Source organism: Thermobia domestica, chromosome 1, assembly GCF_964235325.1.
Source record: "Thermobia domestica chromosome 1, izTheDome1.hap1.1, whole genome shotgun sequence".
NCBI lineage: Eukaryota > Metazoa > Arthropoda > Insecta > Zygentoma > Lepismatidae > Thermobia > Thermobia domestica.
In genome coordinates, this window is record NC_137454.1 from 137,794,868 (window position 1) to 137,809,228 (window position 14,361).

At 36.6% G+C, this 14,361-nt stretch overlaps 1 protein-coding gene across 2 annotated transcripts in view; it reads left to right on the top strand.

Annotated features, from left to right (window-relative positions):
- The first annotated feature begins 465 nt into the window (after positions 1-465).
- The window catches only part of LOC145689498 (uncharacterized), a 175,688-nt gene continuing 161,792 nt past the window's right edge, over positions 466-14,361 (top strand). For both annotated transcript variants that reach the window (XM_081763672.1, XM_081763675.1), the window contains exons 1-2: positions 466-786; positions 6,992-7,145. In XM_081763672.1, the coding sequence (XP_081619798.1) occupies positions 7,041-7,145 (105 nt within the window). In that variant the 5' untranslated portion in view covers positions 466-786; positions 6,992-7,040. The remainder of the gene's footprint in view (positions 787-6,991; positions 7,146-14,361) is intronic.

Below are 14,361 nucleotides of genomic sequence, written 5' to 3' on the forward strand. Positions count from 1 at the left end.
TATTTTGTTGTTCATTATTTGATTAATATTCTTGTTTAGTTATTATTATCATTCTCCAATCTTAATCGTATTATAATTAAAGCAACTTTGACGACGGTCTGCATCAATAGAGATGAAAATTAATTAAAAATCTGAACATCGAAATAAAAGTTGGAATTTTCAACGTTTTTTCCAAGGATCTTATAAAATAGAGGATCTGCCCATATGTATATTCAACCTATTAAATCAATGAAGCCAAAAAACAACCGAGCATCGGCACGTCTGATTGGCTACTCTCGTTTCCGCCATCGTCTCATTGGCTACTTTCGTTTCCGCCATGATTGTTGGCTCAAAACATTGCGATCCTATTGGGCGGAGTTGCCACAGTAGGGGTGGCGAAACTGTGACGTATGGCTTCAAGATTTTGTTCTAAGGGCAGATCATCTATTTTATAAGATCCTTGTTTTTTTTCGTTGGAGTATTAAAGTATATGAGGTGGACATATTTTACACATTTATTGCACTGCAGACGATTCCTTGTTGAAGAAATCAGTAAAGAGTTCACTGTAGGGTTAAAGAATATTCTACATGTCAATATAGAAATTTAATTTAACATTGAACTCAAGCAATAAATCAATTTTCGTGTTTGAGGAGAAGAATATGGGTACCAACATGTATGAATAAGTGGTAAAACCTCTCTAGTATATGAATCTTTGCCCTACATCATTTGCATGTATTCAAGATAATGAAAAAATAGTCTAACGTCAGAATTCTTTCAAAATTAACTGGTATTTGGTAAATGATACAGGTATCCATGTATTTTGTCTTGGTTCATTTTGGTTTGTGAAATCATTAATTGACTTATTTTACTTTTCACAAATGATAATATTGCAAGGGGGATTTGGTTAGAAGCTCGATAAGAAGTTGCTATCACCAGTTTTCTGAATCTAAATATATTCATAATTGCGTGTTACTAAATTTTCTTCATTTAGATGTTCGATTACACAATGTAGTATCTGAAAATCAGAAAGATAAGTTAATTATGAGAAAAATAAAAGAATATTAATGAAACGTAAATAAGTATGAGAAGCATCGAAATGTTTATAATGAAATAAAACACTTAAATGATATGATAAATAATAAGCACGTTGAAATAAATTATATTTAATAATAAAGGATAATCAGTAGAACAAATATATATGTGCTACATAAAAGTTTATTAAAGTAACGGTAAAAAGTCAATAAATGAAATCATATTACTATTCCGACGATTCCTAAAGGCATGCTTATGTAGATATTAACAGGACTAATTATCAAACAATCTACTTTATGCTATATCAAAACGGCTATTAAATAAACGTAACAACTTATGCATATATAGTAATAACTAGTAACTATCGTATAACCTGACTAAATCTGAAACCTAAGTTAATACTTACCTTGTACTATTGCTAAATACGTACCTGCTTATGCATAGGAAATAAATGGAAATGTGACTACATACTAACAACTTCTACAGCCTACCTATCATCCATGCATCAAACTAATACATTTGTATATCGTCCTACATACTAATCCTATAACCTAAATCATATATTAACCTTCACTGATACTTACCTGTCGGCATCTGAAGTCGTCTGGATGCGTCTGTTAAACAAATTTAATTAATCACTTATCATATTGTGTTAATTACCTACCATGTTTTGTGTTGTTGATTGAAGACTTATCTCTCAGCCTATTGGTTCGAAAACATTTCTGAAATATTTTATAATCATTACTTTAGTTTCATGAACCTTTCTAATTTTTCTGTGCAAGTGTTATCACTAAATTTTGAAATTTTACATGATATATTTACTTATCTATAACATAATTGTCGAACACGCAAGCTTACCAATTTATTTGTTGTTTCAAAATTATGATTGCTAATATTTCATTGGTAGTTAATCAGTGAACATCGTTTGAATTTACGCAAGTTTCTAATCTTATCTTGCGTTGTGAAGTAATTTTGTAAAACAAGGCGTCATACCTCAACGTTTTGATGCGTCGAACTCCAAATTTCTATATGCATGTAGTCGCAAAGATGTAGACGCTATAACCGACTGAACCGGGAGATTGGCTTGATAACACTGTTCTAACAAGTTCTTTTATCAGTAACAGTTGCAGTTTAATAACATGGAGCGCTGTACAAAGGACCAAAACTCATCACAAGAAGGCAAGTATTATGGAGAGACGTAGGAAGCTTCGTGCAAACCTTGAAACTGCACCTAGAGAAAGTACAATGCGTAAGTTGAATAAAAAATTTGAGAAAACAGGTTTGACAACAGACACCGTGCTTTCGATCTAGCCGATTTCTCTAAGAATTTCGCTGTTGTACGTGATAGCGTTCTTGCGAGTACGGAAAACCGCATTCAGCATCGTACACAATAGTTGGGTAGTTCGAAGAGTTCTATGCATCGCATTCGTACGAAAGATCTGGATGCCTTTAAAATTCAGTCAATTCAAGAAATGAAACCAAATGATTACTTGCATCAAATACTAGCCGTACCAAATGCATGTGCGTATCTTACGTTAATATTGTTCTATCAAAGTGTTTAAATAAAGTTTATATAAGTTCACATTACAGTATGACATACGAGTGTTTTACCAGTTCTTTTCTCAAAATTTGCGTTTACCATAAGAATTTGGCTAACACTCCTTAATACGAAGTTGTGGTACTAAAAGAGGAAACTATGCTTAATTCTAGTCAAGAAGGCTGCAGTTGTCTTTTTCAGCGGAAGAATGTAATGCAGCATACTCACAATTTATATTGTACGTTAGTAGAGTAGCTTAACTTGTCATGTGCCCGTCTAACATCAAACTGTACGTTGTTACTATAGTGTCACACTGCTACGCATCTGCAGCTACGTTGCAGTAGAACAAGGCATCAGATCGAAGACCCAGGTAAGGAGATGTTATTGCGGTGACCAGTGGCGGCGGTTGGACGTTAAAAGTGGGGGGGGGGCAAGGCATGATCTGAATATTTGCATATAAATGTTAGTTTTCCTGCTTGTTTCTAATATTTTGTTTGACGAAAGGTTGCATAACTAATAGGATACTATTTTTTCAGTTAAAATACCGTATATAGAATTTCATATTTTATTAAGTAAATTGACAAGAGCAAGAGCAACGCCAGTAGGTAGTAGCTCTTTGTATTCTTAAACAACAAATGTGTAAGAAGAGATTTGATTCCTTGCTCATGAACATCTTAAAATTCTGTCTGGAAAACTGTGTGATCCGATTATTGAATAACAAATTTGCAAAACAAATAAATAGAAATGATAGTATTAATCATAGTAATAAATAATGGTGCTTGTTTTGCAAAAGTCATATTGAAACAGGGATTAATGAACAACTTAATTCTTAATTCCACACATGCTATTAAATGTATGTTATTACTCTTAGAAAATGAAAGACAGTAAATACTCAAGCATATGCTACGACATTTAAAGAAATATTTGCTTTTGCAACTTCCAGAAACATGTTCTTTGCCATTAGTTTTCAATTTCTCGGAGCACATCAAAACACAACAATACTTATTTGTTAGAATCACTCCATACTCCAGTTATACAAAATAACACTAAAACCTATAGAATTATGTTAAATTCACTAAATTTAATTGTGTATACACTCGTACACCCCTAACACAGTACTTCATTCATATATTGCACTACAAAACAATGGAAAAGATAGAAGTTGTTTCTTATTGCGCTTTTTCCCCTTACTTTAGAAAGAAGAAAATACATTTTAAGAACTGTCAATTTTTGTGCAATTTAAAAATAACTTGTGAAAGACATTTTTTTCTTTCGCGAAATGCTCTCTGAATTAGTTTCACAGCGGCTGACTAATATATCGAGCCCTTGTAAGAAGTGAAAGTATGCTGAAATTGTTGTGCTCCAATAGGTTAATTTTGGGGTTATTTTCTGTGGCAATTAAAACGCAATTCCTGTAGTTTTCTTTACTCCACGGGAAGACAACCAATACATACTCACGGAACGACAAATATATGGCACCATTTTTTCTATGAACCAGTAATACATATAAAAACTTTACTTTTCTAAATGAAACTATATACATTAATGGGTTACTTCAAAAAAGTGCGGGAGCAACTGCCCCCCTTTGCCCTTCCCCCTAATCGCCGCCCATGGCGGTGACAAAGAATTCATACGTGAGGAGAGAGATGTTGAAGCAACAACTGGTAGTAATCAATGTTATTTGTTTCAGATTCTCAAAATCTTCATTTATAATGTTACTCATGCACATTATATAAACTTTCAAGCTTATTGTTGTACACAATTTATCAGCTTGAGTATCCATAACTTTAATCTGGAATTCGAATATCCAGTTGGGCATGATTTGTTAAAGGTATTAACAATTTCTAGTTTATCAAGGGAATGGGCCCAAGCAACTTAGCTAACTTTTCATGTTATTATACATTGCTCAAAAAAAATAGGGGATCAGCTGAAATATCACACAAGATCTGAAGATAGTGTATGGATAAGCTTGTGTTTGACTCATATATATTTCTACAAGAACGAATGCTTTAAGATACACTAGAAAAATAGGGCACATACTGGTGTTGATGCACGGAAAACCTTGTTCACATGGCTCATGAAACAAGACGGTTATGTGTGCACCTCTCGAAATGTTCACAAACAGGCAAGGCAACAACACTGATTGTTCCTTAATATGGCATATGATCACCTCGAACAGCCAACACAGCCTCGCGCCTGCGTGGCATGGATTCAATCAGATTATCGATGAGTTCTTGGGGTTGTGCCACTCATCCAGAAGAGCGACTTCTAACTCTGGAATGGTTGTGTTGGTGGTACTGCCAAGCATATCCCAGAAATGCTCATTGGATTGAGATCCGAAGAGCATGCTGGCCACTTCATCCGAGCGATACCCTCAGCTTCCAGCATCTCATTCACTAACCGAGCTCTGTGAGGACGAGATTTGTCATCCATGAAAAAGAACGAATCACCAATGGCACCAGCATAAGGAAGAACAAGAGGTTGCAGGATCTCATCCCTATGCCTGAGAGACGTCAAAGAGCCATTTCGGACTATGTGAAGCTCAGTACGCCCACCAATGCTGATTCCTGCCCACACCATCAGTCCACCACCATGATACTGGGATCTTTCTCGCACAAACATGTGATTATGTCGTGTTCCACACTCTGTCCAGATAAAAACACGTCGATTATCAGGCGCCAAACTGAATCAAGGCTCGTCAGAAAACAAAACATTGCCCCATTCATTGCGTCTCCACCCACGTTGTTCCTCCGCCCACACTCTTCGATCAACATTGTGTCGTGCAGTTAATGGGACACATACCATAAGCCTACGTGCGTAGAGGCCACCTTCTTGAAGGCGATTGAGGACCGTTTGAGTGGATTGCGTGCGTCCTGTTGCTATTCGGAAGGCTCGCTGGAGCAGAGTTCATTCTGACGCCAGTTTCGACGGGCTGTTAACAAGAGATAACGATCGCATTTGGCTGTGGTTGCTCGTGGACGGCCCTATCCTGATCTTCTTTGAACACTTCCAGTTGTTTGAAATCGACTCCACAATCGGGAAATCACACTTTGTGTCACTCCTATGGCATTTGCCACCTCCCGCTGTGACTGACCAGCTTCCAACTTTCCGACAGCTCGCCATGCCCGCGATTCTGGCAAATCACGTTGTTGCGCATTTCACTACGTGGATTTGTGTCGCACTAAACACTCACAATGAGAACAGAGGTATCCTGGAGCTGGAATGTGTTGGCAGCGCCACACTACAAAATGACCTCTGGTAGCGTCACGTCACCGATCACGTGCACAGGTGTTTTAAACGGTTCGTTTGCACGTTGTGCTTTCATGCTAGTCGATTTTAATCCGAACTGGAAGAGATACAGTGTTGTCACATTTTACGTAAGAAGTTTTACATGAGTTTTCATCTGATCCCCCTTTTTTTTTTTTTTGACCTATGCACACTTAATAACTATTTTAGAATATTCTGTGTGCTAAATAATCTAAATCAAAAACTGTAATTATTCTGGGAAAATATTTTAAGGAAATCTTACTCTCTTATCCAAGTTGTGTAAACTTTTATGTAAATCATCATTTAAAAGAACAAAATTGGCATTACATTCATAGTCTATACCAAGGATCTTATAAAATAGAGGATCTGCCCTTACAATAAAATCGTGAAGCCATACGTCACAGTTTCGCCACCCCTACTCTGGCAACTCCGACCAATAGGATCGCAATGTTTTAAGCCAACAATCATGGCGGAAACGAAAGTAGCCAATCAGAAGATGGCAGAAGCGAGAGTAGCTAATCAGACGTGTCTATGCTCGGTTGTTTTTTGGCTTCATCGATTTAATAGGATGAAGATACACATAGGCAGATCCTTTATTTATAACATCCTTGCTCTATACAGTCCAACTTTTATTATGTGGTGCAGGTAAAGAAAAGATCGTCACACTAGAAACATTACGAAAATTAATTATTTAATTTGAAAATTATAACACCATTTGAATAATTCAGGCAATAATTAAATAAAATTAACAAATAAGATTACTGAAAACAAACTGTAATGAAAGCAGGTCGTTACAAACTTATAACTCTGAGTTCCTATACTAAAACGATTTAAGTGCAATAATGATTCATATTTTGTTTCAAAAGTGTACATATTTCATCCACACGTGATTGGTTTTGTGTCTTTGAACAAGACCATTTTTTTTTAGGAGAAAAGCCACGTGACATTCTTCTTGTGTTGGAAAGACACGAAATTCACCGACCGGGAATTGTCATGACGTGGTGTAGCCGCTAATGTAAGCTTTTTATATTATGTGAATTATATTAAATAGTTAATATTATTAAAACTACTTCAAGATTTGTTAATAATAATAATAATAATAATAATAATAATAATAATAATAATAATAATAATAATAATAATAATAATAATAATAATAATTCTTTTATATTTAAGATTCTTTGGAGATTTTGATAAGAAGCGCAAAACGTATTACAAGAATTTTATGTTTGATGTAGCACATCTGAATGAAACTTTAATCCACGCTTTCATTCAATACGAAAACGATGAATCATTAAGTAAAATGAATTTGACTGAAATGCTAGAAAAGGTAAGTGCTGCAGAAAGATAATACTCTACGTTTAATATACTTTTTTCTTTGTTAATGTATATGCTAAGTTCTCTTGTATAGTATATTTGGCAGGTGCGATAGAAATGTCCAATTGATGTGTGTCACTTTCAACGGCCAAAAAAATTAAAGATACAATACCTGATTAATCAAAGTTATCTCCAACGCAAGTACTTTGCCATTACTCAGCCAAGGTTTTGATTCCATAACAAAGGAAATAAAAAGTTTGCTATACGAAGAAGTCTTCAATTGCAAGTTGCATCGTCCGATCATCAGGGAAGACCTTCCCTAACAAGTGATGGAAAAGGCGTAGAAAGTGGTACTTGGTGAGAGAGAGAGAGCTGAAGGATATGGAAGGTTCGGAAGGGTTTAATACTGCAATTTCATAGAAGCCACTACCGTGCTTTTAGCAATATATGAGAGCACTGTCGTGCAACCTGAGGACACAATTACTATTAACCATTGTGAGGTGCATTTAATCACGTTCGGTGATGTAACGATTCGTACTAATTGTTTCAGCTCGACTGGAAAAAACATAATAAATCACCCTCACCATAGACTATCATACCAGTAACAAAATCTCCTATGGATAGAGAAGTTGTTTCGTAAAGCGTTTGTGACGTGTATTATGATCTAATCATTACTGTTCTGACCGATTATATAAAGGCAACTTAAAAAGTTTTATCGTTTATTTACCCACCACCTTCGAACATCGATATGTCACCTAAAACGTACCTGGAAGATCAAAAATAGTCCCCATCAGCATCGATGACCTTCTGCCAACGTTCTGGAAGGCCATGGATTCCATCGTGGTAGAACTTGGTGAGCCGTGAAGCGAAGAAGGTATCAAGTGCATTTTGCAACTCTACTAAGAATTTAAACTGACGTCCTCTAAGGCGATTGTACAAGGAATAGAACAGATGATAATCGGACGGTGCAATGTCCGGGAAGTATGGTGGATGCAATATTGTTTCTCATCCAAGGCGTAGAATGGTGTCCCAGGTCACCTAGGCACCTGGGACTTAGCGTTGTCCTGCAATAAGAGGACCCCTTTGTGATTCAAAAGTGCTGGCTCCAGAGTTTTGAGTTTTTCTTGAACACGGCTCAACTACTGGCAGTACGATGTTGCATTAATGCTCTGACCAGCTGGTAGCAGTTCCCGATACAAAGTGTCGCGGTCCATTCTTTCAGACAAAATGTTCCGGGGTGGCACACATAGTATTTTGGAGGGAGCACTGCTGGTACTATTATATTATAGGCGTATTATTTTGGTCTCCTCCGAGGGGGCACTGTCAGAGCTGCGTGGGGGCAGTGACCCCAAAAAAACATGTCTGGAACAAACACTGGTCGCGAGCAATCCACCAAACACACAGAAGGACCTTCTTCTGGCGCAGTGCTGGTTTTGGCTGTTTTGGAACCAATTCATGGGATGCTAACGAATGATGACGGCACCGTGGAGCTTCGTACAGGACCCACTTCTCATCACATGTCTACGCTCTGTCCAGAAACGGCTCCATCCTCAGACAAGACAGCAAAGAAACACAGGTGTCTGCTCCCGTTTCCTTTTGGCCCGGAGTCAAATCATGTGAGATCCATCGACCCAACTTGTAGTGCTTCCTAACGTGATGGAGGTGCTGTCAAATGATTTCTACACTCACACTGAATTGTAGTCCCAGTTTCTCACATGTCTGGCCACTTTTCGCTTGAGTTGCTGATTGAAGATCTTCATTTTGTGCATGTATTGTTCTTCCGGCACAAGGTGTGTCATCGAGTGTTTCGTCACTGCCCTTAATCTTGTTAAACTTGTCATTCACCACACCCGGTTCATATGCATGTCTGATGTTTATCGCGGCTAAATAATTAAAAATTCCCAGAGGTCGTACGCGTGCCCTCAATCCCTTCATTGATTCCATTATAAAGGATGGTTTCAACCAGACGTAAAATTGAATGTTTCAGTCTCACCAACATATATATTGTTTTTCTCAAAATATCTTCTTTATTTTTCTTTGCACATAAGTTCTTTGTTTTGAATTATTTTAAAAAAAATATATATGGTATTCTTGTCTGTCATTCGCTAAGTTCGGATTTCACTGTTCAATGTTGATACAATAAAACTGTTAAATTTGACTGCCTCTCTATGTTTTCCACCGTTCTATATTGATTTTGTTCTGTGAAACCTGAATTTTCCTCGTAATAGGCATTGTTCATTGCACTGTAAATTGGCCACCTGTTTATCTTTGGACTTGACTCCTTTGAAGCAAGGTCATTCCGATACTGTTATGTGAAATTCACCTCTTTATATTGAATACCTAACTGAATATTCGACCGCATACGTGCTCTTTGTAATTTTTCATAGAACAAGCTCTTTCAGTACTGTTGTTAAGTCTTGGAAGGTCAATAATCCTAACAAAGAAAGGAAGGAAGGGAAACTTGTTCACTGAAATAACTTCTCCATAGGGATGCGCACGAGACGAGACACGGCTCTTCCAATAGAGAAATATACATTTTTTCGAGTCGAAACATCACTTTTACAGCACATTTTCGAGACGAGACAGCCTCAAATCTTATCTCGTGCGCATCCCGACTTCTCCAAAAGCACAAGAGGTTGTGATACTGTTTATTGCATTGTTAGGTCTATTTACGCAAAGTGTATGAATTGACCGATATCATTATTTATTCCCATACATATTCTAATATTCTACATTGCAAGACACTTTTTTTAACTCAAGGCTTTAAGGTGGCTTTATTAGGTGAAAGATGTCCTTTCTTTACGAAGTGTTTTTATTCTGAGGAATTTGTAGGAAATTTATAACAAATGATTGTTGTAAATATGAAAAATAAAAAAATACGAGAAGAGTGTCTCTCATTCGCTGCTTTCTCCTCAGCATCCAACCCTGAAGGAACTACAGGTAAAGTGTAAAAAGACAAGTGATAATTGTGTTTTAAAAAACTTTACAAAAGATATAAGAAAATATACAAAGGGCAATAAGCCAATGCAAACGAAGCTATTTGGTCTAGGAATTAATTCGTGCGGTTGGTACGCACACATTGAAGCTGTAGTACAAACACAAAATACATAAATACCTTAAGAAAAATATTGTCCATCGCTAGCCACCACTTTCGCCCATCTGTCAGGCAATGTACGGATTCCGTGGCGAAAGAAGTCCTCATCCTTGGAAGCGATCCAGTCAGAGACCCATGTTTCGATATCTTCTGAAGAAGTAAACCGCTGTCCAATCAAATCGTTGTTCATGCAATCGAACAAGTAGTAGTCCGAAGGAGCAACGTCTGGTGAATACGGCGGGTGGGGTAAAACTTCCCATCCGACATTTTCTAAATAGGTTTTGACCGGTTTTGCGACATGTGGGCGAGCGTTATCATGTTGAACAATAAGTTTATCATGTCTGTTCTCCCATTCTGGTCGTGTTCTGGCCAGAGCTTGCTTCAAACGCATTAATTGTCGTCGATAACGTTCTCCATTCATAGTTTCACCCGGTTGCAGCAGCTCATAGTACACCACACCTTTCATATCCCACCATATGCACAGCATAACCTTTGCACAGTGAATATCTCGTTTTGGTTGTGATGGACCTGGTTCACCTGGTTTCACCCAGGCCTTTTTTCGTTTAGGGTTCTCGTAATGGATCCACTTCTCATCACCCGTAATAATTCGATGCAGAAACCCCTTTCTGCTCTGTCGTTGAAGCAGCAATTCGCAAATGGTTTTTCGTCTTTCAACGTCTCTGTCTTTCAATTCATGTGGAACCCAATGTGACATCTTTTGAATCATTCCCATGGCTTTGAAGCGTTTGGAGACTGTTGTTTGATCAACGCCTAATGCTGCTGCAAGTTGTTCCTGCGTTTGACACGAATCCTGCTCGAGCAATGCTGTCAATTCTTCGTCTTGAAATTTTTTTGGCTGTCCAGCTCGCTCTTGGTCTGCCAAGCCGAAATCACCACTTCTAAACCGTGCAAACCACTTCTGACACGTTCGCTCAGCTAGAGCATGGTCACCATACACTTCCACCAAAATACGATGACTTTCAGTCGCACTTTTCTGCATGTTAAAGTAATGCAGCAGGACACCCCGCAAAAACACTTTATCAGGCACAAATTGCGCCATGTTCACTTAACTACAAACTGGTGTTGTTGACGCTTTAATCCACTGCCCTATACTACGAACGATACGCGATGACAGGGGTTTGCAACACATGTGTGGATACACGGAACTGTGGGACGCTCCGTTCGTTGCGCCATCTCTTGTCCACCCGCACGAATTAATTCCTAGACCAAATACTACGATTCACTGGTAATTGAATCCCAAAACGAAAGTAAAACCACATGGAAAATACTAAATCAGGATAGCAACGGACATGAACAAAATCAGGAAGACATAAAATTACACATAGATAATTCAAAAGAAAATTTTAAATAATCCAATTAGGATTGCGGATCATTTCAATGCATATTTCAGTTCAGTTGTAAAAATGTTCCTCAATCAGACATCTCTCCCAAAATGTAGCCCACAATTAAGATCTATACATAAGAGCGCAAATTCTATGTTCCTAACACCAGTTGCTTCAAAGGAAGTTGAATCCCAAGTTTCAAAATTAAACAAAATTTCCACTGGTATTAACGAAAACCCTACTCTTGTATTGAAAAAGGCAGCGAAAATAGTAGCCTCCCCACTTGCTTGTATTATCAATGCATCTTTTAAAAATGGTACATTTCATACGAAATTAAAATAATCAATAATAAAACTATTACAGACGAACAGCGTTGCCAGGCTCACAGCTTGGAGTTATTCCAAAACCTGATCAAAATTATGCTAGATTTGGTCAAATTATGCTAGATCCTCATAATTACTAATTCAGGAGTTTCAAAAGAAAAAAAAAACGAAGTTGATATACGATAATGTAACAAAATACGCAGAGCGCAAGAATGCGTGGATAGAACTCAATATTTCACGTACCAAAGCTTTAACTCAACTAAACCAGTGCAGTCGTTGCCAGATTCAATGACGTGTATATCGTATAAATGAATGCAAAGTGTTTGTTTACATATTTTGAAAGAAAATTACCTCGCAGCATAAGCGGAGTTGGGAATTGTCTGCTGGGGGCAGATTTTTGGTCGGTCTCGGACCTTTCATTTCAGAAATAAAGATCGTCATGAAGTCAGAAACAAAGATGGTGAAGTTGTCAAAAAGTTGGAGGAGAATGGCCCTCATAGCTCCGCCCATGCCTCGCAGTTAGAGGATTAGAACACCCTGGGTGGTGCCACAAAAAAAAAAAAAAAAAAAAAAAAAGCCGTTTGTAACTTACTTCGGAAATTGAAACTGCCTTTATGGTTTACGGACTGTATGAATCAATGGGAGAGGATACATTTCTGTCGTTCTTTTTCTTCCCATGACCAACTTCTTTCTCATCCCCAGGTTTTGCGGCTTTTTTATAAACTTGCTGAAATTATGCTAGATTTGGGCAGGATGCTAAAAGCAAGATGCTAGAAGCTAAAGACATGCAAATTATGCTAGATCTAGCATCATTATGCTAGATCTGGCAACGCTGCAGACGAAGGAAAGCACGGATAAAGTTGCAAACTACAGATCAATTTCTCTTACCTCAGTGTTCACTAAGATATTTTAAAACGTTTTCCTTGCTAGGTTACAGCAACATTTAAAATGTAATAATATTATTTGCTCATCTCAGAATGTTTTTTTTTTAAAAAAAAACAAAGAGAAATCAGCTCAAACTGCTTTCTATGATTTCGTTATGTACACTTCTGTCCAGCATTTCTGTCGCATGTCTTTCAAAATTACATGAATAGAAATAATTGTTTGTGATAGAAAATGTTAAATCTCTTTCAGAAATATGAAGAAAAAGAAAACACATATTTCCAAAAAATATTTCTATAAAAAAAAATCAGAAATAAAGAAGTTATAACTAATAAAAGAAATCTCCGAAACTTTCATCGCCAAATTCTGTTCCATTTTCGTAAACTTTCCAAACGCACAGCGAAATTCACAAAGAAAGACGGAGCTTTATGCTTTATTAAAAACACAACGTAAATCTTTCATGGTTAGTGTGCGCTCCACAAGTATTTTATTTTTATCCACGATCATCAGTTCGAATCCCATACCCTACACTAACTTTTTTTTTTTTTTTTTTTACAAAAGCTTGATTCTCTCATTAAACAACAATGTTTTGTTTTAATAAAGTTCCTTAGTATCATCATCTTCACTCTAGTTTATTTGAATATTTCCAAATAATCCAGAATTTAGTCCTTTAAAGAAGTATTACAATTATCGAGGAATTTTACAAAAAGAGGAAACTTCACTTCTAATCATTATCCTAACCGGAAGGAAAAAATTATAAATATTTGAAATTGTAATTAACATGTGATTAAACTTTAATGAAACATTACTAAAATAAAACATTTACTCCAAATAGTCTCTGCAAGTAATTTGTAGAAAATTGACAGAAATAATGAACATAAACTATCAGTTATCAATTAAAAGTGTAATAGCAATAGTTCTAAACACAATTGAATGTTCACTCTTTGCTTCATGAAAACAATAGATTTTACAAAAATAATTGTAGAAAAGTATTTTGATAATATTTTCCCAGCGAACGTAGGTTAGTTTTTATCGTTGACGCTTCGTAATTGGAAGTTCCCAGATTCGAATTTCGATACCAAACAACGTGTCTTGTGATTTTGCGGTCCCACCAGGCGAATGCCGGAATACCTTTAATACATAAAATTTGGAAACTTTCCTGTATTTTCAATGTTTCAGTGTAAAATGTACTTTTACTGAATCGTAAATATTTTGAGTAAATAAACAAAAAATGCGTATAACCATACAATCATCATGTTTGATAGCTGATCAAAATTTATGACAACTATGATGAAATGAATATCGTTAATGTTAGGACGACGAAGTTTTATATATAGACTCCTACTTAAAAATAAGAGGATACATGCTGTAACTTTTGAAAATTCCATCCTTAAAAAGAGAAGAGTTCAATTTCTATAATTGTTTTCTGAATATATAAAACTGACATCGCTGTTGCCGATTTCATTACAGGAAAATGAATGAATCGTTCGGAATGACTTTTGAACATAGTACTTGGGTCAAACTAACAAGAGTAAAGCAGACTTTGGTAAATGAACTTCGGTGTCATCTTTCACGAGGTAGTAGTGC